This window comes from Chenopodium album, chromosome 10 (assembly GCF_948465745.1).
Source record: "Chenopodium album chromosome 10, dcCheAlbu1.1, whole genome shotgun sequence".
In the NCBI taxonomy this organism is placed as follows: Eukaryota; Viridiplantae; Streptophyta; class Magnoliopsida; order Caryophyllales; family Amaranthaceae; genus Chenopodium; species Chenopodium album.
In genome coordinates this window covers 57,923,622-57,950,748 of record NC_137843.1, presented here as the reverse complement: position 1 = coordinate 57,950,748, position 27,127 = coordinate 57,923,622, and the positions used below count along the sequence as shown (strand labels likewise).

At 34.6% G+C, this 27,127-nt stretch overlaps 4 protein-coding genes and 1 pseudogene across 5 annotated transcripts; 4 read left to right on the top strand and 1 right to left on the bottom strand.

The window, feature by feature from the left end:
- The first annotated feature begins 5,082 nt into the window (after positions 1-5,082).
- Positions 5,083-8,223, top strand: LOC145565543 (disease resistance protein RGA2-like). The gene has a single exon (XM_081625511.1). It carries the CDS (start codon positions 5,083-5,085, stop codon positions 8,221-8,223), a length of 3,141 nt encoding a protein of 1,046 aa, XP_081481637.1.
- A 3,938-nt stretch (positions 8,224-12,161) lies between these two features.
- LOC145565542 (disease resistance protein RGA2-like) lies at positions 12,162-14,579 on the top strand (annotated as a pseudogene).
- Positions 14,580-17,100: 2,521 nt separating this feature from the next.
- On the top strand, positions 17,101-18,507 carry LOC145565541 (disease resistance protein RGA2-like). The gene has a single exon (XM_081625510.1). It carries the CDS (start codon positions 17,101-17,103, stop codon positions 18,505-18,507), a length of 1,407 nt encoding a protein of 468 aa, XP_081481636.1.
- Positions 18,508-18,511: 4 nt separating this feature from the next.
- On the top strand, positions 18,512-20,213 carry LOC145565540 (uncharacterized). Its single transcript, XM_081625509.1, has 2 exons — positions 18,512-19,340; positions 19,429-20,213. The coding sequence occupies exons 1-2, from the start codon at positions 18,512-18,514 to the stop codon at positions 20,211-20,213; spliced, it is 1,614 nt and encodes a 537-aa protein (XP_081481635.1).
- Positions 20,214-22,918: 2,705 nt separating this feature from the next.
- On the bottom strand, positions 22,919-26,600 carry LOC145562681 (protein yippee-like At4g27745). Of its 2 annotated transcripts, none has more exons than XM_081623049.1 (3): positions 26,464-26,600; positions 23,746-23,896; positions 22,919-23,349 (listed from the first exon to the last, which is right to left on the bottom strand). In XM_081623049.1, exons 2-3 carry the CDS (start codon positions 23,836-23,838, stop codon positions 23,122-23,124), a joined length of 321 nt encoding a protein of 106 aa, XP_081479175.1. In that variant the 5' UTR covers positions 23,839-23,896; positions 26,464-26,600; the 3' UTR covers positions 22,919-23,121. The 2 variants fall into 2 exon arrangements, with proteins under 2 accessions (XP_081479175.1, XP_081479174.1); XM_081623048.1 differs by lacking the exon at positions 26,464-26,600 and adding an exon at positions 24,123-24,420.
- Positions 26,601-27,127: the final 527 nt, after the last annotated feature.

The following is a 27,127-nucleotide window of genomic DNA, read 5'->3' as shown; positions in this document are numbered from 1 at the left end:
TATACAAAATATCCTAGCTCTGTGACAAATATTATCGTAAACTATAATATCTATCATAATCAACTTGATTAATTGTGGATTTTTCCGGTCTTGTGGGTTTGATGAATGGGTTAGTTCAAAAGTAATACGTATGCACGATGTAATGTATGAGCTTGTTCTCTCAATAGCTGGGTTCAAGTATAAGGTGGCAGATTCAAACACATATCAAATTGACAAAAGGGTTCGTCATCTGTCTTTTTGGAAAATGATGAAGAGCTCAAATTGGCACCTGCCTTCTTCATTACCCAATATCAAACACCTACAATCATTCATCATACGCAGTTATATGTCTTCTTCTAGCCTAGAGGTGAGGAATTTGTCCATAATTGATAAATTAATATCAACATTTGAATGTTTAAGAGTATTAGACCTACATGTGATAAGGATAGACAAATTGCCAGAAGCCGTAGGTGAATTAATCCGCTTGCGGTATCTAAATTTGTCTGGAACTGAAATAGTGGAACTCCCAAATTCAATCACATGTCTAGTGAATTTACAATCACTCAACTTGAAACTTTGTTGTTTCCTTGAGAAATTGCCTAGGGATATGAGCAAGTTGGTGAATCTGACACACCTTTTGTTGAAAGGGAGTGAGAAGTTGAGGCATATGCCCATGGGATTGGGGAATTTGACAAATCTTACAAGTTTGGATGTGTTTATAGTGAGTGAACAGACTGAATCAGAGGGTAATATTATGGGCAAATTATCATATCTAAATCAGCTGAACAATCTAAGAGGAGGATTGTGTATTGAGGTACGTAGGGAGTCAAAGTATATAATGTCAACTGTGATTAGTGCTGTAAATTTGAAAATGAAAGAGAATCTCCTATATCTAGATATATATTTCAAGAATGGCACAAAAGAGGATGAGAGGTTGTTAGAATGTCTCCAGCCCCCTTTTAATCTAAAAGTCCTTATTTGGAACAACTTACTTTTATGGATTTTAAAGCATGTAAGAACTTGTGCTCCTTAGGAAGGCTCCCTTGTTTAAAAATTTCTAATCTTAAAAACTTAGATGAAGTGGAGTATATGGAGGACAACATCAGCACTAGTAGCGGAAATGCTAACAACATCGTGGACGAGTTGCCCCCAACTTCCTTATTTCCCGGCCTTTATCACTTCACACTAAAAGGAATGCCAAAATTGAAGGGATGGTGGAGGATGCTATCAAGTAATGAGCAATAATCAAGAGGGGATCTCCAAGTTCAACATCAACATCTTGTTAAGTGGAAGCCTCCATTCCCTAAATTAGAATATCTAACAGTGGACAATGTGGAATTGGCGATTACAGTTACAAGGCAGCTGCACTCGGGGGGCTTCACTTCTCTTAAAACTCTTAGTATTGGATTTGATGACATTGATGAGCAACCTCATCTGTAACAAGAAGCACCTACCCTCCAAAATAAGTATTTATTCTTTCCCAACTTGCAGTACCTAAGTCTATGGCAGGTGCACGAGGTTGAGATTCTTTCAGAAAGCTTTCGATTATTATCCACCCTGGAATGCATAATAATAACCGGTTGTAGAAAGCTTAAGGCAATACCAGAATGGATTGACAACCTCACCTCCCTAAAAACACTTGATTTGTTCGATTTACCAAGATTAGAATCACTGCCGCAGCAAATAGCAAACCTCCCAAACTTGAAGACACTTCGAATTCACAGATGCCCCATACTTTGGGAGAGGTGCCAGAATCCAAATGGAGAATACTGGCACTACATTCATCATATTCCTAATCTATCCATAAGATAATAGTTTTCATTGTAATAGCTTCCCAAACTCAGCTTTCAATTATTTTCTAATTTTCTTTTCTACCCCAACCTCCTTACTCCTCGCGTTTTTCTAATTAGGAATTCTTGTTACCATGTAAGATAATTATCAAATATAGAATGTAATTGTAATGTTTTTTTCATACTCCAAAATCCAAATCTTAATTTCACTTTTTTAACAAACAAGTGCAATTTGTACACATAAATGATAGATGGACACAACACACAAGTATGGATGAAAAAAAGAGTAATTGAAAGACCAAGCTGAGTGAGGTTGCAAGTGAGACAAATTTACCGATAACAGTATAGAAGGGTACCCATTTTTAATTATTAGAAGCAATGTTCTAGAAAAAGAAGAGTATGATCAGTGTTTTAGCCTTTTGGCTTTTGTACAATTACGAATACATTAAAAAAAAAAAAAAAGGGTCTTATAGAGTATTTACCGTTGGCGTTCATTATATTAAGCAATTAGTTTCTCTCTTATACCCAATTACTCAAATGAGCTTCTCCTCAGCTCCTATATCTATGTAACCTATTACGAAAATACGATTGACCACTTTGGTAGCTGCCTAAATACTTGAGGCTAAAATTTATTCATACTTTGGGTTTTAATAATAAAAAATTTACTTATAAGTCTGTATTATAAATGTTTAAAGCAAAATTTAATAAAATCGTGATCCCTCTCATTAGATTAATTGAGCTAAAATGATGGATATGATATTAAATATGCTAATTAACTTCATAGCTATAATAAAATGTTTAAAATGTTAGCATTTGTATGTATTTGAGACATTATAAAAAAATTTGAAGAATTAATAAAGAGTGGAAAATCCAAACTCTACATTCACTATTAAAATGCATGGGATTGTTTTTTTTTAAAAAATCTGTGCGCTGTTTATAATCATAGACCACTATCAATGAACAAATTCATGTATACCACATATTATTGTTCACAACTCAGGGTAATGACTGGACTAATACAGACATAGAATATGCACTAGGGTGTGCATTCTCCAGGCCAAACGCCCAATAACAGATGCCTAATCAGGAGTTAGAATAAGAAAAAGTGCTTCGCGTAATAATTTATGGTACAAAAAGAGAGTGAAGATGACAATTGTTGAGCAATTAATTAGCAAGCCATTATACTATACTCCGTTTATGTTATGAATTAGCTTATTAGCTAGTTGAATTCAATATATAAGCAATAGGCAAGCAGCAAGCTAAATTTAATCAAAAGAACAATCCAACCAATTATATTCACAATTGTTAAATGAAGGCAACAGTTGATGGCACACTGTCAGATGATGTCATGCACATTCCTTAATTGTTTACTTGTTAATTAATAAACTTATTTATTTAGCCTACATTTTCACAACCACAAAACAATGAAGCGAAAACCGAATTTGGTTTCAGAAATCTTGATCATTATGATCAGAGTCTAGGCTTTGAAGCTGATGACTACCTATGAGAAGAGGGGATCTTTTAGGGGGTTAGTAGTCTTTAATTCGGTGATCCAAGTGGCAGCCGAGGCCTTAGTAATATGGGTCGTCAAATATTTTATTTGATTATTTCAATTTGATTATTTAGTGATAAACAACCAGAAAAATACTAGGGCAAGTAATTTTCTGGTTGTTTTTTATTAGTTCTTTGCTCCATATTCTTTCTTTATACTCCAAAAACTTTTCCTGGTATCACAATATCAGAGCAAAAATCTCATATCCTAGCTCAATTCTTATTGATAACTCACTCGATCATCCGGAGAAGACACATACACGATACACCACCTCTTAGAAAGTTAGGATTAGATTTGCAAGGGGTCAGACATATGTTCAAGTGATTGTGTTGTTATGCAACATACTAGATAACAGGATACAATTATGAAGTTTTGATGATGTAACTTCTTAGTAGAAGCTGCATCAGAAATTTCCTTCCTTGGATCACCTCATTATATAACAAGGGAAATTTACCATCAGTAATTATATTAAATTAGAATGTAGGAATTGAAACTTCTTATATTTCTTCTTTATGCAAAAGTCTTGGGGAATCCATGACTTAAACAGTCAAAAAGCCAAGTCCACATAATAATAATAATAATAATAATAATAATAATAATAATAATAATAATAATAATAATAATAATAATAATAATAATAATAATAATAATAATAATAATAATAATAATAATAATAATAAAATTAAAAATAAAGTTTTAAAGTGGATATGGAAGTCTCACTTTCTCTTAATAATACGAGATTTTTTTAAAGTGGAGGCAAAATTTCAAGCATGAACTCATGAGATCTGCTGTAATCATATTATATTTTAATTTTAAAAAAAAGGACAAGTGAGAGTGGAACTCAATTATTTGGGATTAATCCTTATTATGGGCAATATGAGGGTATAGATTTCCTTATTTTTTTCCCCTACTTCGAAGAGGTCTTGTCCACTAACACGAGCCAAATTGACGTGTGAAAAGTTTCAGTTCGTAGGGGCATATGACGTCTTATCTTTATGTTAAGAAAATAATAATAATCAACTCTAGCTATCGATTTTAAACTAATGGCACTACTTTACATTCTATGCATATGTGCAATAAAAAATCAGTTAATTTGTGTTGATTAATGGGAAAAGTGTTTTTTTTTTTTTTTTTTTTTTTTTTTTTTTTTTTTTTTTTTTGGTATGCAATTATGCATAATGTAGTATAGATCAAATCAGTTAACTTCACTAAGCAGAATTATGTATTTATTGAAGAGATTAAACAATCCAACCTCAGAATAATATATCCATGGCGCTAACTATAATCCCTCCATTCTAAAGGAAACTTCTCATTCCTCACTAAATACTTGTACTATTTTCTTTCTATGTTTAAGAAATTAAGAAAGATAATACGGGTATTGAGAAACATTAATCATACCAATTTACACTTTTTGCTTAAAAAATATCAGTCTTCTTTAGAAAATAAGGATCAATAATGTACTTTTAACGGTGATGACGGAAGTTTACTTCCAAATTACCTCTAAAAGCAGTTGTGATTTGTGAGTTGCCTAGTTAATTCTAGGAAGCATCTTACATAAAGTATTATACAGTAATTTTTAGTTAAATTTGTATAAAATCCCTCAACCAGCCCTTCAATTTTCCATTCACAAACCACAAATCATATTAATTCTATCTTACTCCCTTAACACGCACAAAATCACCTTTAATTCTTAGAACCCCCAAAGAAAAAAAAAATGGCTGACCCGTACAAACTGCAATAGTTGATCTTGCTGTGAAAAAAATGGTTAACAAAGGTTATGGTGCAATCAATTATGTAATGGACCTCGAGTCCGAGGTGAAAAGGCTTGAGAATACAAGAACTCTCATTGAAGCTGCACTCCTTGACGCAGATTCAATGTTGGAGCAATACAGCCTTACTGAACAAGACACTCTGGAGAAACTTAGCTGTCAGCTTGATAGGTTGGTTGACTTGTTAGATGTAAGAAATTCTAGGAAATTACAGAAACAAGTCATGAGTGGAGGTAACTTCACAAAAGAGTTACAACCCTTCTTCTCTGCATCAAATCAGCTTGTTGCACGGCTTAAAGATGCTCGAAAAGTTGATGGTATTAAGAAGAAACTCAGTTCCATTGCAATAGACCATGCTATGATTGGTCGCATTTGCTGCGTGCCAACGAGGGAAAAGAGCATTCAAAGAGCGGGGTCGTCATCGTCTAACATCCTTACCAATTTTGTTGTTGGGAGGGACAAAGACAGGGACCAGATTGTAAGCATGTTGTCTGAGGACTCCATGGCTTCAGGAACCCTCTCTGTTTCTTCCATTGTTGGGATTGGCGGAATGGGGAAAACAACATTGGCTTGGTATGTGTATAATGATGAGAGGATCAAGTATTGTTTTGACGTTCAGTTCTGGGTTTCGACGACTCAGGGTTTTGATGTCAGGAAGGTGCTGGAGACAATAATAGCACGTGGTTCAGGGGAAATAATGCCTCTCAATCTATACGACATGGCTCAGCTTTATCATCTATTCCATCAAGCAATTGGTAAGAAGAAATTTCTGCTTGTCCTTGATAACATTTGGGATCAAACTGACTTGAGAAACAAGTGGTTCGAATTGAGAAAGCTGCTAGAATTTGGAGCTAATGGGAGTAAGGTTCTCCTTACCACACGCGATCAAAAAGTGGCTGGACTAATGGATTCCAATGCTCCTTGCATGCTTGGGGATTTAACAGAAGATGACTCTTGGCTTCTCTTTCAGAAGATTGCTTTTACACATTGGCAAGAGCCAGGTGTGGAAGCAATTGGGATGGAGATCGCTAACATGTGTCCAAAAGTGCCCCTTGTTATACGAAGTATTGGAGGCCTCTTAGCAGGGAAACGTACTGTTCAAGAATGGCTTGCTTTTAGAGATGATCAGTTTGCTAATTTTGCTTCCTATGGGCGTGACGTTATGCATACGCTTAAATTTAGCTACGACAAATTGGATGCAACACAGAAGCTTTGTGTTACTTACTGCTCCTTGTTCCAAAAGGGAGGTGATTTTTCACAAGAAGAAATGATCAACCGTTGGATTGCTTTGGGATATGTTAAGCCCGCATATGAAAAACAAAGTTTGGAGGAAGCCGGGAATGAATGTATGATCAGCTTGCTTAGTTGTGGATTTCTCCAATTATGTAGCCGTGATGATGCATCATTTACTATGCAGGATTTGATGTATGAGCTCGTACTCACACTAGCTGGGTTTAAATATAAGGTGACAGATTCAAACACAGTTGAAATTGACGAAAGGGTTCGTCATCTATCTTTCTGGAAAGTCCAGGCGACATCAGTTTTTGGAGAATATTTGACGGAAGGATATTGGGTATTGCCTTCTTCAGTATTCAAAATCAAACACCTTCAATCATTAGTCAGAGGGAGTACAAGTGATAGAGGTAAGCTAAAGGTGAGAAATTTGTCCATGTGTGGTAAATTAATATCAAAACTTGAATGTTTAAGGGTGTTAGACCTACAAGGTGTGGGGATAAAGGAATTACCGTCATCTGTAGGTGAATTAATCTGCTTGCGGTATCTAAATTTGTCTGAAACTGATATAGTGAAACTACCAAATTCAATAACGCGGCTAGTGAATTTACTATTACTCTACCTGCATAATTGTGGTAACCTTGTGGAGTTGCCTAGGGACGTGAGCAAGTTGGTGAATCTGAGACACCTTAAGATATTGGGAAGTCTGGGGGTGAGGCATATGCCCATGGGATTGGGGAAGTTGACAAGTCTTAGAACATTAGATACTTTCAAAGTAAGTAACCAGGCTGAAGCAGACGCTAGTATTATGGGCAAGCTAGCAGATTTAGATCAGCTAAATAATCTAAGAGGAGATTTGCTTATTGAGGTGTGTGGGGAGTCAAAGTACATAATGTCATCGGATATTAGAGCATCAAACTTGAAGATGAAAGAGAACCTCCGAGAACTAATTATAAGCTTCAAGAATGGCACAAAAGAGGATGAGAGGGTGTTAGAATGTCTCCAGCCCCCTTTTAATCTAAAGTTACTCCATATAACTGGGTATGGAGGAGAGAGGTTACCAAGTTGGATGATGGATTATCTAGATAATCACCTTCCTAACTTGACAACAATTTATATTGTAAATTGTAAATCATGCAAATATTTATGCTCCTTTGGAAGGCTCCCTCATCTGAAATCTCTACATCTGAATGGGTTAGATGAAGTAGAGTATGTGGTGGATATTTCTGATAGTGACAATGAGTTGTCTCAAGCCCCCCTATTCCCTAGCCTCATAGATTTAAAAGTAGCCGGGATGCCAAAGCTGAAGGGATGGTGGAGGATGTCAAGTAGTGCGCAGGAGGATATCCAGGTTCAACATCAGCATCTCGTTAATTGGAAGCCTGCATTCCCCAAATTACAGATGCTACAAGTGGACAATATGGAGTTGGTGATTACAATTACCAGGCAGCAGATAGGGAGTTTCACCTCTCTTAGAAGTCTCTATATATCCCCCTATCTCGCTGGTGTGCATGCTTTTATGCAGCCTCATCAACAACGACAAACACCTACCCTTCCATTAAGTAGTTGGTTTCCTAACCTGCACAATCTGTACCTTGAGCATCTAAGGTTAGAGGTTCTTTATGAGGGAATACGAGATCTATCATCCCTTCAATGCTTGACTATCTCTGAAATACAACATATCAAAGCAATACCAGAATGGATTGACAGCCTCACCTCCCTACAAAGACTTGTTTTGTCAGATTGCCCAAGATTAGAATCACTGCCGCATCAAATAGCAAACCTCCCAAACTTGAAGGTTCTTGAAATTAGCGGATGCCCCATACTGAGTGAGAGGTGCCAGCGTCCAAATGGAGAATACTGGCCCCTTATTCAACATTTAAGTTCATGCATATCCTAGTAGTGAGTGACTTAGAAATAATCATAGTTTTTATTGTACTACTTTCCCAACTCATCTTTCAATTATTTTTTATTTTCCATTTTCACCCCCAACCCCTTACTCCAATACTCCCTATTTTGTATAAAATTTGCAATTGCAATGTTTTTTCATACTCCTAAAGTATTGCTCCAAATATCAAATGTGCATTTTTAACAAACAAGAAGTACTATTTGCACACATGAGTGAGGCTGAGCACAAGAATGGATGAAAAGAGAGGTTGAATGAAAAGAGAGGTTGAAAGAATAAGCGAGGTTGCAAGCGGATAAATTAACTAATAAAACTATGGAAGGGCATCCTTTTTTTGGATATGAAGCAAAATTTAGCCCTTTAGGGATAGAGAGAGTATAGCTGTATAACGGATATCTTAGCCTTTAGGCTTTCATTTTGTACGATTAAGAATATATAATACAGTATGTTTTTCCTTGTTTTCACTCTTATAATTGATATATAAATGTTAAGTCATTTTGAACCTCTGTATGTTATCTGGTCCAAAAAAAAAATCATACTCCAAATAAGCAGCGTAAATAAGCGTAATGCTAACAACAGCTTTCAAAAACAAGGAATCGACTAACCTAAACAGTGTAGTAAGGAGTTTAAAGTAATGCTGAGTGCAAGATAGGAGCTTGAAATCTAAAGACTAGCAACTTGATAGTTGATACCATCGTGTAGATTAAATTAGTATACTCAAATTATTTTATGGAAAAACTTACTCTTGAGAAAAATGTAACAATTTTTTGAAGAAAACAAGCTTAGATAAATTTTGACAATATAACCAAAAGGAAAAACCCGATTCAATTATGCAATTCTTGAACAGAAATTATACTTTGACATAATTTTTGAACTGAACTCTGGCCCGAGAACAAGGAAATCTTGTTACCAGGTATTACTGTATTACCAATAATCAATCTTGACAGTTTTTGACTTCGAAAACTAAACCTTAAAATGATTTACTCTAAATTATTACAGCAAACCAGTTTGAAGCAAGACATATAGATGAATTAAGGTTCTGTTGAGAAAAATTGAAGAACCTACAAATATTGGACTGGTTTGTTGTGTAGAAAGACAGTAGTAGTAGTGTTGTATATGTGGATCAAAGATAACTTTGGGCTTTTTTGGTTGACAATATAAAATGAGAAAATTGAAATTTTTCGAAATTACTAGGTTAAATAGTTCTTGGTTAACACTAACACACATACACACACACACCCAAAAAAAAAAGGACCTCCCTTATGGCTAGATTAATTATGCAAAATGGTGTTTCACCAAGCACCTAATAACGGATTTTTTTTTTAAGACGGACTTGTATTAATTTATTATAAGATGGATTTAAATTATCCTAAAAAACAATAATTTAAAGTTATCTCTACAAACTATATACAAGTATAAAAGTTACAGAGTATTATTTTTGTAGCATCACTTATTCTAAATATTAAAAATGATAGTGAGGTTAAAAGGAAAGACAAAAATAGTACGTATATAATATGAGTGGGGTTTTCACTTTTGATAATAGAGCACTTAATAAAACGAGTGTTTTTTATAAGAGGGGCATTTGTATCTTAAAAAAGGTTAAAGTTATCTAATATTGTTTTTTCAATAAAAATTAACAAATGTTCCCTTTATACAAGACAATTAAATTTTTTTTTTTCTGGAGGGAAAAATACTTTAGGAGAGGATCCTACTGAACCGACACCTATCACAGTTTTAACCAGCCTAGCTCCGCAAGTCGGCGCTTGAGAGTAGAGGGGGATGTAAGGGAATACCCCTACTTCCAAGCATTTTGTAGTTAGTGGGGCTCGAATTTGTGACCTCAAAGTCACAATATGAGTTCCTCACCAGCTCCACCAAGCTTTGCTAAAATCTGCTTTGCTCTCTGCTTAAAAATAATAATTACTAATATTAATGAATATTTAATAATAATAATTATTAAATTATTAATAATAATTATTATTAAATTAATAATAATTATTATTAAATTAATAATAATAATTAATATTTAATAATAATGTTGAAATCTGATCTGCTCTACTCTGCTAAAATCTACTCTGTCGTGCTTAGAAGCTCAAAAGAACATGGCCTAATTACGTATATTTATAGATTCCAAATCAGCAGATAAGACAGCACTATACAAGCCTAATAATAATAGATGCCAAATCATGAGATAAGACGAGAAATAGTGCTTTGGAGCACTTAATACAAAGTAGTAAATAAAAAAAATAAAAAATAAAAAAGAAAAAAAAGAAAAAAGTTAGATGAGAAGTGATTTGATTAATTAGCAAATAATACGAAGTATATTGGGAGTACCTTTGAATATTATTTGCAGCAATTTAAAATAAAATGTGATGAATTACAGAGTATGTCTGATCGCTAAAATGTGATGAAATAGGAGTGGTGCAATCAAGAATTTAGGTACTTAAAAGGTGGTTTAGTAAATAAAAAAACATAAAAGGTAGTTTTTTCAAAAAAATTGGACAAAAAGATGGTTTATACCAATTTTGCCTAAAAATTAAATAAAATAAGAGTATGATCAGTGTTTTAGCCTTTTGGCTTTTGTACAATTACGAATACATAAAATAAAAAAATAAAAACAGGGTCTTATAGAGTATTTACCGTTGGTGTTTATTATATTAAGCAATCAGTTTCTCCCTTATACCCAATGACTCAAATGAGCTTCTCTTCCTATTTCTACGAGTGACCACTTTGGTGTCCGCCTAAATAATTGAGGGTAAAATTTATTCGTATCCGCCTAAATAATTGAGGGTACAATTTATTCATACATGTTTTATCACAGTAATATTTTTTATTGACCCTTTAATCACCATATAATTAATGAAGTACAAATCGTTAAAACATTTATTTGATGATAGATAACTCCTGCCAAAATATATAAGTATACCTATATATATATATATATATATATATATATATATATATATTTGATAATAAAATTCATACCAAATTGTTTTTATATACTTATTATAACGTTTTTTTTTTCGTGAAACCGCTTGTTAAACACAGAGTAATCACTATACACTAACAGAAAGAACCCTTATTATACTAAAATAATCCCTTATTATACTTATTGAGTAACTTTTAAATTACAAAATAACTCTTATGTTACTAAGTAACCCTTATAAATCTAACAAAATAACCTCTATAACACTAACTGGTACCCTATGGTGGCCGATCACACCGCCAGAAACATATATATTTTCCAATTTACATAGATGTTTTTATCATTAGAGCTCAAGATAAGATTACAGCACCGGGATAAAAAATAATTATTAAATTGATACAGTGATACTTCGTACATATTGTTAGACTATAAAAACGCACATGAACCAGTTGATTGGCAATAAACTTTTATTACTACCTCCGTTAATTTTTATGTGCAACTTTGGAATATTTTATATCTCACAAATAATACCCCAAAGTTGCACATAAAAATTAACAGAGGTAGTATGATTTATGAAGCTCTAGATGATTATGGCATTTCACATCTTGACGAAGACTTACTAGTCTACTTTACAAAGTAGAATGACTCAAATGTCCAAATAGATGCTACTTCTCCAAAACTTTTTACAATAGAAGTAAATTCAATTCTGTTGATTTAGAACAAAGTTGAGTCAATAATGTTACTTTCAATGTTGAACAATGAACGAAGAATTCAACATACTGAAGTATTGAACAATGTAAATTAGTAAGCTAAGGGTTTCTAGAATATGAAGTAACCACAACGTTTAGAGTAACACATACGGTACATAACTAGGTGTTTAAATGTAAATGTAATGTAATCTCATTTAATTAAGTCCTTGAAGCTTAATAAATCAAAACCACAAGCTAAGGTACAAACACCATTTTTGTTACGCGCTTATAAAAAAATAAAATAAAAAAACAGAGAAATGGCAGAGGCCATAGTGGCTGAAGTTGTTTCAAATATTGTGGAAAAGCTGGGTGCCAGAGCATGTAGAGGAATAATGTCTAGTAGGAACCTGAATTTCCACATTAAAATGCTCCAAGAGTTTAAGACTACCGTTGAAGCTACACTTCTTGATGCAGATTCCTTGGAGTCATGCAGCAATGCTCAACGAGATGTGCTCGACAAGATCGGTTGTGCACTAGCTGAATTGGATGATTTCTTGGTTGAAATCGCGGCCAGAGACAAGCAGAAAGAGGTCATGAATGGAAACAAGTTTGTAAAAGCTGTACGTTTATTCTTTTCTGATTCAAACCAGCTTTTTTCAACCTTGAGAAATGCTCATAAGTTCAAAGCTATTATAAAGAAATTTGAGTTTATTGCAAAATGTCATGCGCAGTTTGGTGGCATAATTAGCATGCCATCCATGAACGAAACGCAGGCACTATTGAGCACAGAAAGTACTCGGTTTCGTGTCATCACTGATGTAGTTATCGGGAGAGATGAAGATCGGAACAACATTAAAACCATGCTTTTTGAGTCCTTGTTGGAGACCTCGACCCCTTCTGTCTCTTCCATTGTTGGGATTGGGGGAGTGGGGAAAACTACATTAGCTCAGTATGTATACCATGATGAAGAGGTTAAAAGCTGTTTTGATGTTCAGTTTTGGGTTTCCGTAACTCAAGATTTCGACGTCAAAAAGGTGCGGGATAAGATACTAAGAGTAGCATCTAATATGGATGGAATCCCTCTCGACTGTGAGATGGATTATCAGTTCTATGACCACTTCCTTCTAGCAATAGGCAGAAAAAAGTTTCTGCTTGTTGTGGATAACATATGGGCTAAGATGTACTGGTTCGTCTTTGGATCTCTTTGGGTTACGTCAAGCCACAATATAGAAGCCAAAGTTTGGAGGAAGCAGCTGAAGCATACATGCTTATCTTGGTAAACCACAACTTTTTAAAAATAATGCGGGCTTATGAGTTTGATTCCCAGGTACTCTTGACAATGCATGATGTGATGCATGATCTTGTGCGTTCGATTGTTGGATTCGAGTATAAGATGGCAGATTCAAACACAAATGAATTTGACCAAAGAGTTTGTCATGTATCATTTGGTACACTGTCAGAAACATGTTGGGAAGTCCCTTCCTCACTACTCAAGATTCAGCATTTACAGTCCTTCCTTCTAGCAGTGCCTTCCCACTGTAAGTTGACATTGAAGAATTTGTCCATCTTCCGTGGCTTAATATTGAGATTCCCGCGCTTGAGGATATTAGATCTACATGGGCTGGAGGATATTAGATCTACATGGGCTGGGTGAGCTGCGGTGCTTACAGTATCTAGATTTGTCATACAATTCTATAGTTAAACTCCCAAATTCAGTCACACTACTAGTGAATCTGTTGTCGCTTAACTTGTTGTGCTGTAAAGAACTTCAGGAGTTGCCCAAGGGCATAACTAAGCTGGCAGATCTGAGACACCTCACTCTCATGGGGTGTAACGAGTTGAGACGTATGCCTAAGGGGTTGGGAAACTTGACAAATCTTCGAACATTAGACATGTTCATACTTAGGGAGCACAATCCACAAAGAGGATCAAAGGCCTATGCTGCTGGCGGTTTAGCAGAGCTAAGTTGCCTCAACAGTCTAACAGGAGGATTAAGAATCCATGTGTTTGGGAGGCCAAAAGATGCATCCGAAGCAAAGGCAGCAAACGTGAAGAGTATGGATAAGCTTAAGAGCTTGAGATTAGAATTCAATTACGGCAGCACAAAAGATGATGAGATGATAATAGAAGGCCTTCAACCAAATCCAAATTTAAGAAATCTGAGAATAAATGGTTATGCAGGGGAGAAATTACCAAGCTGGATGTTGGATCGACTCCATTTTTGGCTACCAAATCTTGCTTACATAACAATATACCATTTTAAAGGATGCAGTTGTTTTTGCTCATTTGGTAGACTTCCTAATCTCCAAATTTTGAACCTCTGCTTTTTAGATAATGTGGAATACATAGAGGAGGATACTCGCAGTGGCAGCATTGTCAATAGTGACAATGTCATGGATGTTGCTCCCTTATTCCCGTCACTTGAAACACTCATGCTTATTAGCATGCCGAAATTGAGGGGTTGGCGGAGGATTTTCTCGAATGGTGGAGAGGATACAGGACAGCCCGTCCAGTATAATCTCCTTGAAAAGAAGCAAGCATTCCCCAGATTGAAGCATATGGACGCCCCCACGATGGAGTTGGTAATTTCAATGACAAGGGAGTTTAGAGGCATGTCCTCCTTGGAGACGCTCACAATAGCCAAATGTGAAGACCTCAAGGCCATACCAGAATGTATTGCCAACTTTTCCAGTTTGAAGGGGCTTACACTAAAAAAACTGCTCCAAGAAGCTTAGGGAGAGGTGCCAGAAGCCTACAGGTGAAGATTGCTCCAAAATCAAACATATCCCGAATATAAATATGTTTATTAACTTAGGTTGATATTAAATTAAATAATGCAAAATCTCATATGATGTGGGTATGAAGTTTTGTATGGTAAATAGATAGATGGTTACAGGCTTGATTGGCCTGGCGTGTACTTCCTTCCCTTTGTATTGGGAAATTTCAGTTGTAAAATGTGATTTCGCGGTAATACAACATCCTTACACTTACTTACCAGGCTGGATGATGGATGATCAGCCAAAAAGCCAGCTTACGAATGAGGATGATATTGTTCATACTTACATTTTAGTATTGTAGTACTTTTTGGGCAGTAAATGGTTTAATTCAAGTGTCCTCGCCAGACTAAATGACTAATGATGTTGATAGTGATCTTGCTACAACACAAAATTTTAGGATTCATGTAGGAAATGATAGATCCATGACCAACAACAAATTTTGGACATGGTAACTTTCATTGTAAAATTATCAGTTATTGATAAAAATTCATCACTACAGTAGTATTTTTGTGGTTGTTTATTACTCGAGTAGTTCTTTGCTCTATATTCATGTGCTACACTCTTAAAACTGTGCTGGTATCAGAATTCAGAATATTAAAGCAGAAATTGCAGGTCCTTGATCATTTTTACTGATCATCGTCCAAACATCAGGGAGAAAGCACATAGCCCTCTTAGATTCATATAAGGCACTCTAAAAAGGATACAATTGAAATTTAAAGTTTAGATTATGTAACTCCATACTAGTCAGGAGAAGCTACATCAGAAATTTCCTTCTTTGGATCACCTCATACGACAAATGAAACTGTATAATCACTACAAGTATAATTTTAGGTTGGCATGAAAGTAGGAAACCTCCTAAAATTCTATATGCAAAAGTATTGGGAAATCTATGACTTACAAAGTCAACAAGACTTTTTACACTTAATAAAAAAAAAAGTGTAAAAAGTGGATATGGAAGATCAATTAACATGTTTAGTAGCAACTGAATAAAAAAAATATATATAAAGCCATTAAAGTTTGGTCCAGTCAGCAATTAAAGTCCCTAAAGTTTGGTCCAGTCAGCAGTTAAAGTCTCTAAAGTTTGGTCCAGTCATCACTCAAAGTCCCTAAAGTTTGGTGAGTCGCTAAAGTAACCATCTAAAATGGTGGTAGAGGGGCCAAAATCATTTATTTGAAACTTGAGGGACTAAACCCAAACTTATACTAAACGTTAGGCACTGCATTTATAGTTTAAAATGTCTAATTGTTGCAAATAATATACTACATAAATAAAGGTATTAGTAGTACTACCTCCGTTTCATATTATTTACAACAATTTTTTTTTATTTTTTTTTTGACACAACTAAGAACATAGCCCATTATTAAAAAATTCAAGTTTATAAGATCATTACAAATAGCCTTTTGAATCTCGAGGTATTCTTCTAAACAAATACGATGCTTATCAAACTTACAACTTATATCAGGCAATGGTGCCGCACATTGCAAGGAATTAACATAAAATAGAGAGAAAAGATATCTAACCGTTACAAATAATATGAAATAGAGGTAGTATATTCACTTTACCGTTCTAACATCCCATGTGAAAATTTCAGCCGATTTCAATTTTCAAGTCATAGTTGAACAAAAAGAGGGAGTAAAGAACACTTTACAATTTTTAATTTCCATAAAATAATTCCAAACGGTAATAATGCTGTTTTCACTTTGCCATATTAGACATCCCATGTGAAACTTCAGCAGATTTCAAGTCATAGTTGGAAAAATAGAGGGGTGGAAAGAACACTTAACAATATTTTATTTCAATTTTTTTTTTTTTTTTTGAGGGAATATTTAATTTCAATTAATTAATTTTAAACGGTGATAATTATGAGATTCATGCTCATCGTAAATAATTTATGAAAGCTACAAGTTGCCTATAATTTCTTGGAAAATTTTCAAATTGCAGCCATTTAAAGTTCGTATTTTGTAATTCGGGCCCTTAAAAGCTAAAATGACCCCTAAAACCTTAAACGATGATTTTTTTGACATGTAAACCGATGAAAAAGTTGAATCGGACTATAATTTACAATTTATACGAACTTTTATGCTATAATTTACAGTTTTTTTTTTTTAATGGCTGCAATTTGCAAAATACAAACTTTAAATAGCTACAATTTGCAAATTTTCCTAATTTTTTTCTAAAATACTCGTAGTGAATTTCCGCGAAGCATCTACCAAACGCCATTTATCCTTCAACCATTCTCAAGTTTCCATTAAAAAAAAAACCACAAATCAATTTCTTATCACTGCCTCTTCTTATTTTCATCCTCTTACCTTTGAGTGAACCATACAGTCGTAGATTAATTTTCGTTTCTTTGAAGCTTCTCCCATAAAACACCCCCTAACCCAAAAAAAAAATGGCTGAAGCAGTACAGACTGCAATAGTTGATCTTGCTGTGAAAAAACTGGTTAACAAGGGTTATGGAGCAAAATCAATTATGTAATGGACCTCGAATCCGAGGTGAAAAGGCTTGAGAATACAAGGACTCTCATTGAAGCTGCACTCCTTGATGCAGATTCAATGTCCGAGCAATACAGCCTAACTGAACAAGACACCCTGCAGAAACTCAGATGTCAACTTGATAGGTTGGATGACTTGTTGGATGTAAGAAATACTAGAAAATTACAAAAACAAGTCATAAGTGGAGGTAACTTCACAAAAGAGTTACGGTCTTTTTTTTCTGCATTAAATCAACTTGTTGCACGATTCAAAGATGCTCGTGAAGTTGAGAATATTAAGAAGAAACTGAATTCCATTGCAATAGACCATGCTATGATTGGTCGCATTTGCAGCTTTCCAACTCGGGCAAGAAGCATACAAAGTGCCGAGTCATCTCATGTTGTTACCAATTTGGTTGTTGGGAGAGACAGAGAAAGGGACGCGATTGTAAGCATGTTGTCTGATGACTCCGTCACGATGGCTTCAGAGACCCTCTCTGTTGCCTCCATTGTCGGGATTGGTGGAATAGGGAAAACAACATTGGCTTGGTATGTGTATAATGATGAGAGGATGAAGCACTGTTTTGATGTTAAATTCTGGGTTTCAGCAACTCAAGATTTTGATATTAAAAATGTCCTGGTGGAGATGATAACAGCATGTGGTGCAGGGAAATTGCCTCACAATCTGTGCAACATGGATCAATTGTATCATCACTTTCGACGAGCAATTTGTGGCAAGAAATTTCTGCTTGTTCTCGATGACATTTGGGATCATGTTAGCCTGAGGCAGAAGTGGGTTGATCTGAAAGACTTGTTATCAGCACATGCATGTGGTGGGAGTCAGGTCCTCATCACTACACGTAATAATAAAGTCGCCGGAATGATGGATGCCGTCAACCCTTACATGCTTAAGGATTTAACAAATAATGACACTTGGCTTCTTTTTCAAAAGATTGCTTTAACACAGTGGCAAAAGCCAGGTGTGGAAGCAATTGGGAAAGAGATTGCAAATATGTGTCCAAACGTGCCACTCGTTATACGAAGTATAGGAGGCCTCTTAGCAGGGAAACGTACTGTTCAAGAATGGCGTGCTTTTAGAGATGATCAGCTTGCTAATTTTGCTTCCTATGGGTCTGACGTTATGCACACATTGAAGTTTAGCTTTGACCAATTGGATGCAAGATTGAAGCTTTGTATTACCTACTGTACCTTGTTCCCAGAGAGATCACTTTGTTGTGAAAATCTGATTCATCGTTGGATGGCTTTGGGATATATTAAGCCACAGTATAGTAATCAAAGCTTAGAGGAAGCAGGGCAAGAATACATAAGCAACTTGATTAATAGTGGGTTTTTCAGTGGTATTGTATATATACGGGAAAAATCGAAAGCCTATAGGAGTATCCATGCATAATCTAATGTACGAGCTTGTTCTCTCACTATCTGGGCACAGATACAAGGTGGCAAATTCAAACACGTATGAAATCGACGAAAGGGTTCGTCATCTATCATTGATAGTGATGGAGAACTCACATTGGGAAATGCCTTCCTCAATACCCAAAATCAAACACCTGCAATCATTCAACATATGCCATTCTGTGTCATCGTTTGACTATAAGCTAAAGGTGAGGAACTTGTCCCTAACATCAACATTTGAATGTTTAAAGGTATTGGACCTACATAGGATGGGGATAAAGAGAATTCCAGCATCCGTAAGTGAATTAATCTGCTTACGTTATCTAAATTTGTCTGAAACTGATATAGTGAAACTCCCAAATTCAATCACGTGTCTAGTGAATTTACAATCACTTTACTTGACAGATTGTTATAATCTTGTGGAGTGGCCTAGGGACATGAGCAAGTTGGAGAATCTAAGACACCTTATGTTGGATGGGTGTGAGAAGATAAGGCATATGCCCACGGGTTTGGGGAATTTGAGAAATCTTAGAACTTTGGATGTGTTTATAGTGGGTGAACAGACTGAAACAGAGGTTGATACTAAGGGTAGATTAGCAGATCTAAATCAGCTAAACAATCTAGAAGGAACATTGTATATCGAGGTGCGAATGGAATCAAAGTTTATAATGTCATCTGAGATTAGTGCAGCAAACTTGAAGATGAAAGAGAAGGTCCAAAGTCTAAGCATAAATTTCATGAATGGCACAAAAGAGGATGAGAGGGTGTTAGAATGTCTCCAGCCTCCTTGTAATCCTAAGTACCTCAAAATAAGTGGTTATGGAGGGGATGGTAAATCATCAGTTAGAGAGTCATCTCCCTAATTTGGTTGAAATTAAATTTACAAATTGTAAAGCATGCAAGTCCCTATGCTCCTTAGGAAGGCTCCCTCATCTGAAATTTCTACTTCTTGGAGGATTACATGAAGTGGAGTATATGGAAGACAACACCACCACTAGTAGCAAAATTGCTACCAATATTGCGGACGAGTTGCCCCCATCTTCCTTGTTTCCCAGCCTTGAAAAGCTCACAATTCATGGTATGCCAAAATTGAAGGGATGGTGGAGAATGCTATCAAGCAATGAGCAATATTTAAGAGGGGATCTCCAAGTTCAACAACAGCATGTGCAACATCAACATCTTGTTAAGTGGAAGCCTCCCTTCCCCAAATTAGAAATTCTAGAAGTAGACAATGTGGAACTGGCGATTTCAATTTCAAGGCAGCACTCAGGGGGCTTCATTTCTCTTAAAAAACTTGATATTCACTCCTGGGATAAGCAATTTCGTCAGCAACAGGAAGCGCTTAACCTCCGAAATAAGTACTTGTATTTATTCTTTCCCAACTTAGAGAATCTAACTCTATGGGGCTTGGACGTAGTTCCGGAAAGTTTACAAGGATTATCTTCCCTGAAATTTTTAGAAATAAAAAATTGTGAAGAACTTAAGGCAATACCAGAATGGATTGACAGCCTCACCTCCCTAAATAGACTTCATTTTAGAATTTGTCCAAGATTGGAATCACTGCCGCAACAAATAGCAAACCTCCCAAACTTAAAGACACTTATAATCGACAAATGCCCCATACTTAGGGAGAGGTGCCAGAGTCCAAATGGAGAATATTGGTGCTATATTCAACATATTCCTAACCTATCCGTGTTCTCATAGCTTTCAGGAAACTGATTTTGGCACACCCCTATGTAAGAGCACAATTTTCTATGCTTTTCTCACATAGGGGTGTGCCAAGTTCATTTCCCTAGCTTTCATTGTACCAGTTTCCCAACTCTAGCTTTCATATTTTTTTTTTAATTTTCTTTTTTCCCCAACCTCCTTTTGTAGCTTTTTTAATTAGGAATTCTTGTAACCATATAAAATACAAAGTAATTATCAAAAATAGAAAGTATTTGCCATTTTTTTTCATACTTCAGATCTCAATTTCACTTTTGTAATAAACAAGTGCAATTTGTACACATGGATGGACACAAGTGTAAAAGAGAGATTGAAAGATCAAGTGAGGTTGCAACTTCCAAGCTAAGTGGGACAAATTTACCAATAACATTATAGAAGGGAACCCTTTTTTAATTACTATTTGAAGGAATCTTTTAGGTATAGAGAGAGTATAATTAATATTCTAGCCTTTTGGCTCTTGTACAATTATGTATAAATAAAATAACAGGGTCTTATACGGAGTATTTATCGTCTTACCGATACAATTATTCACAATAGATTTCATCCTTTTAAGAGTATTGGACCTATATGGGATGGGGATAAAAAAATTGCCAACATCTGTAGGTGAATTAATCTGCTTGCGGTTTCTTAATTTGTCTGCAACTGAATAGTAAAACTCCCAAATACAATCACACGTCTAGTGAATTTACAATCACTCTACTTGAATTATTGTTCTTTCCTTGAGGAGTTGCCAAGGGACATGAGCAAGTTGGTGGATCTAAGACACCTTAAGTTGAAAGGGTGTGAGAAGTTGACGCATATGCCCATGGGTTTAGGGAATTTGACAATCTTAGAACTTTGGATGTGTTTATAGTGGGTGAACTGACTGACTCAAAGGTTAATATTGTGGGCAGATCTTAATCAGCTGAACAATCTAAGAGGAGATTTGTATATTGAGGTGCGTAGGGAGTCAAAGTATATAATGTCATGTGAGATTAGTGCTGTAAATTTGAAGATGAAAGAGAACCTCCGAGAACTGTTTATAAGTTTCATGAATGGCACAAAAGAGGATGAGAGGGTGTTAGAATGTCTCCGTTCCCCTTGCAATCTAAAGGTCCTCAAAATAAGTGGCTATGGAGGGGAGAGGTTACCAGGTTGGATGGTGGATCAGGATCAGTTAGAGAGACGCCTTCCTAATTTGATTGGAATTTATATTACACATTGTAAAGCATGCAAATCCCTATGCTCTTTAGGAAGGCTCCCTCATCCAAAATTTCTACAACTAGAAGAATTAGATGAAGTGGAGTAAATGGGGGACAACTCTACCACTAAGTAGCAAAAATGCTAAAATCGTGGACTGGGTTGCCTCCAGCTTCCTTATTCCCCAGCCTAGAAATTAATGTATGTACGTGTGTCCTCTCTATAATTAAAGCTTTCTTTTCTAGGTATCTTAGTTATTTTGATATTATGTACAATTTGTATATTATTATATTCTTTTATATTTGACAGATACACAATTTAAGAAAATATTGAAATATGTGAGTAGATATAAAGATAAAGTGAGAATGTAAAAAAATTATTTTAGTAATTAAGGAAAAAAAAAGTAAATAAAAGAAACAAAAAGAGTACTAAAAGGTGTAATTATAGTGGTATTATAGGGGTCATGGTAATACGGGTATACCAAAAATAAAATTGAGCTAAAAATAAATAAACACTTCGTAATAAAAAGAGGGGGGGGGGGGGGGGACTGGAATAAAAGTAACAATAATTGTTACTGTTATTAAAATGAATTAAGTTAAAAAAAATTAGAAACAAGAATGCAAGGATGGAGGCAATACGAGGAGGTGACAAGGGGAAACTACTTACCTCAGTATGTAGAAAACTAAGAAAAGTGTCGTACAGGTCCTAAGACGGCACATAGTCCCACAATCAATTAGGCCTTAATAACTGATTCTTTGAGGGGCGTGACATGATCATGCAGACATTTAAGCTATGATCACCTGGATAGAGAAGCTAAGCTTTGAGTGCTTACTGCTCCTTAATTCCAAAGGGGATGCTATTTGACGCATATGATATGATCCGTCTTTGGACCGCTTTGGGATCTTTTAAGGCACAAAATTAAAGCTTGGTGCCTTAGAGGATGATGGGAAAGAAAATGTGCTTTAGATGGTCATATAAGGCTTCTTCCAAAGAGCCAAGGAAGATGAGTTTTGCAGCATTGAATGTTTTGAAATGCATGAAGTGACTGACGAGCTTATCATGTCAAAACGACTTATATGCCAAAGGGCTTGGGGATATTGAAGGACCTTAAAACATTGGACTGGTTTGTTGTGGGGAAAGACGTAGATTGTACATGTGGATGTGGATCCTAGGGTGTCATCAGAGAGAGACTTCTCCTCCCTTGAATACTAAAACTAACTTGATTAAGAAAGATCATGTTTACCATATCGTTCATAACTCAGGGTAATGACTAGACTGATACAAACATAGAATATGCAGAAGGGTGTATTCTCATTTCTCAAGCACCATATAAAAGATGCCTGATCAGAAGCTATGAGAATAAATGGCACTTTGTATAATTTATGGTTAAAAAAAAAAAGAAAGAGTAAAGATGACAAGTGTTGAGTAATTAGCAAACAAGTACAATATATTATGAAATAGTTCAATTCATATAAAAGCAATTGGTAAACAATCCAACAACGTCATTCAAAAGAACAATCCATTTTTATTCACAATAGATGAAGGCAACACTTGATGGCACACTGAAGTGCACATTGTGTGTCAGGAATGAACACTTGGTCAGAACAACTTCTATAATCTATACAGGATAAACAACAGAAAGACATTTTCACACTTCCAAAAGAACAATGAGAGAATAGGATGGAACAAGGAAAACCTGGTTACCAGGCTACCAATCCTCCTTGACAATTTTGGACTTCTCGAAAATGAACTTCCCTTCCTTATACCTTTGCGACGGTTCATAAGCACGCAAGTACTTCCACCCCAATACTAGTCGACAATCAGCACAATTGATATCAGCAACCGTGTGAAGGCCAGTCATAAGCTGCCTATCTTCCTTAGGCCCAACCTCAACATTCATAGCATGGGAAAACAAAAATGCTCGACCATTTCTTCCCTAACAACATAATCACACTAGTTGGACACACTCTCACCTCAAATTCCATGGAATCCTCAAACTTTTAGACAACAATCACTACCACATTACATCTCAAAATCAATACATTCATCAAAACACAAAATATCACAAACCCCTCAAATTAAAAAATAAAGAACAAATAACTAATTAATATAACAAAAACCCAAACCCCAGTTGACTAATTAATTGTCTGATACAAGATTTTGTACTAAACAAGCAATGGTTTATCAACAACTAAAGCAAACCAATTAATATATCAATCAAAACAACAATTAGTAACAATAATGAAAAACATAAAACATGATAATCCAAACAAGCTGACACTGAATTGGCAATATAATTAAAATTAATGATTGGAAAATGAGGATAATTTACCTGGAAAGCCTTGGAGATAATATCATCATGAAGACAAACTTGATTTCGACAATTATAGCAGCTATACACTCTTGGTCCGCCCAATTCAGCCATCCAATTACTTCACTCCTAATTTAATTCTAAGCCTTCAAAACAATTCACACTTCCAAGCCTAACAATTTGAGCAAACCCCACAAAAAAACCATTAATTAAAAAATTTAATAAGCAAAACCCAGTTGAAAAATCATGAATTATAACAAGAGGGCGCAAACGATAATTTTAAAAATGATCAAAATTCAGTTTTACAGCAGTAAAGATTATAAATTGTGCAGAAAAATGGAAGCTTTTGGATCTCAAATACATAATAAAAGCAATTAGGTAAATTTTGGGGTTTGTACCTGGGAAAGAAGATGAAGAATTGATGACAGTGACGAAGCAAAAGCGCAAACAATGAACAAGAAAGTCGAAAGATTGTTGGCGTGCAAAGTGTAAACTTTAGTTAGATAATCAAAAGATTCATTGCACTCAAAAAAGAAATACTTGTACTTGACGAAATTAAAAGACATGATTTTTACGGAAGTGTAATTGAAATTGTTAAACGAACACAAATACTCCGTATAAATACTCCAGGTTATTTCTCAGTCGTAATAATTTAGTTGAGTGATTATTCAGAATTTTGAGAGTCAATATTAGAAATTTGAGAGACCATCAATCTGTTTTTTTTCTTATTAATTGGTCTCAAATTGCTCGTTGACGTAGCCAACTCATTGTTGTGAACCACGTTAATCTTTGTGTCGATTTTACTTATTTGTTTTACATTCAATATTTGTTCTTTTTTATATCCGTTATAATATAACCCTATCATAAAAAAGTTGTCCCAAATAGTAATGTGGGATAAGGTGTACAGAAATGTCAAATTACATAAATAATAGAATTTGTACCGTACACCTGGATGTACCGTACACCCGGGTATATATAACAACCTTTCAATAAATAATGATCATATTTTTAGCTCTGATTAAGGTAGTACGAGTATATTTCTTTGTTATTTGACTCTTTTTGCGTGTGTCAAATGACTTACATGACCATAAATCAAATGTAACTCATAGCTTAGAGCCTTAGAAGCGAAATAACTTATATTCAAGAATTAAGTGGTGTGCAGCATCATTTTTCTTTGTACAAATTATAAGATGCTTGATGTCATTATAACTAAGGCATTAGCCAATTAATATAAGTCTTTTATTTTATGTTTAAAAAAAAAAAGTGGTCCAACTGTCCAATTATCACTTACAATTTTATAAAACATTTTTTTTTTCTGACAAGAATTTTATAAAACATCTTGTTAGACGGAATAACTAATTCATATTGAGGAATTGAACCAATGACAAATTTTATCGCACATTAATGAGTGGTAAGTTTTCATATTGTTCTTCAATCACAAAATCATTTTAGATACAACAAGTCACAACAACACAAATCAATTTTGTAACGTTATCACCAAATCATTATTTCAAAAGTGGTAATCAAATAGGGTATTTGTTAACTTTAATCTGGTTTAATTTCCTTTGAATAGCTTAGCACGCTCTATAATGTAATTGCCTTCCTTGTATGCTTGCTTTGGATCATGGGCTCGAAAATATTTCCAACCCAAAACTTGGCCACATTTGATGCAATATATATCAACTATCGTGAACTTGCCAGTAATGAGTTGTTTCTCAATTTTTTCTCCCACCTTCAAGTTCATTGCATTACGAAACATGAAGGCTTGTCCAGATGAAGCCTAAACACGTACAGTTGAGCGAAAAGAGGGTTAATTGATACGGAGTATGAGGTATTTTTGTATATCTTAAATCCTACTATGGCCTATGAGCTTGTCACCATAATATACAAGCTCATATTTTTGTATATCACATGTCTCATTGTATTGCGATAAATGTTTTATTCTCCTAAAATTGAATAGTCAACTATTCAAATAGATTGAGAAAGATTCAATATGTACCATTAGACAAATGATAATTTTTTGTTGGACTTGACAGTAGATGAACAAACATATATTGTGATCAACTCATCACACTAAACTTGACTCATTCCACAACTAAGATTAAAAGTCATCTCTCAAGTTTTTTTTACTGTAATTGATTTCATTTTATAGTTGATCGAGGTATGAATCCTTATCCTTCTAACTAATCATTGTTGATTTTCATTAAACTATCACATCGGTGTAACCTGCACTTGTCATAATCACAACTCAACCATAGTAATGTGAAGAAACTTTGAAGACCAGAGTATTTAATCAAAAATAATAATTTAATTTCATCTTCAGATTTAATTAAAAATAATTTCTTAAAGTTATAGAGAAGCAAACCAAGCTATATCAGATTATACTGAATTACTGATGTAAAAGGTAAACACATACATGGACTCAAATTCACTACTTAGTAGCAATAACTTTGAATCAAAGTATCAAACTCTCAAGTTAAATTTGCCCTGCATATGCTACAAATTCACATACAATTTTTTTTTTTTTTTTTTTTGACAGGATTCTCATACAAATTTAGACTAAAACATCATTAACTCTAAATTTTCAAATACTAGATTTAAAAAATAACATACTAACAATAATATGATTAAGTTAAGTAAAATTGCAGGCCTATTTATCAAACTAAATTAATCAAATAAGAATGTTAACTTTATTTATTATCAAAATAAAAATAAAATGAAGAAATTAAAGCAACTTACCACAAAAGCCTTAGAAAGGAGGTCCTCTTTTAAGGCAACAGGGTTCCAACAATTATTGCAGCTATAAAATCGGTTATTATTTGAGTTAGCCATCAATTAAACCAGATTACAGATTATCAAATACGAGCTGATAGATCATTGATATGCAAAATAAAAGGGGTGTTATTTTTCATCTCTATGGCATAATGAGGATAAGAATGATGTAATAATCCAACGACTTTTCTTATACACGACTTTTCTTTTCGTTTTTTTTCCCCTGTTTTTTAACTTATAAATAAAAGCGAGATTAGTCTTGTCTAATCTTAAGACTTTTCAGTATTATTATTTTTTTTTTTTTTTTTGGTTTATAATAATATTGTTAAAATTTAAAATTTATTTAGATTCAATGTTTTTTAAGTTCTTTAACTCTTAACTCATTTAAGTGGTCTGATAACCAATACAACTATATCTAGTAGTCAACAATCAACATCATCAATATTAGGCTCTGTTCACTTCACCTTAAAAAAATAATATTCAGCTCAGTTAAAATAATTTCAATTCTGTAAAAATAATTTCAGTTCAGTTCAGTAAAAATCAGTAACTTAAATAAAAATTATAACAGAGAATCGACAAAAATAATTTCATTTCAGTGAAAATAATTTCAGTTCAGCAAAAATAAGGTGAA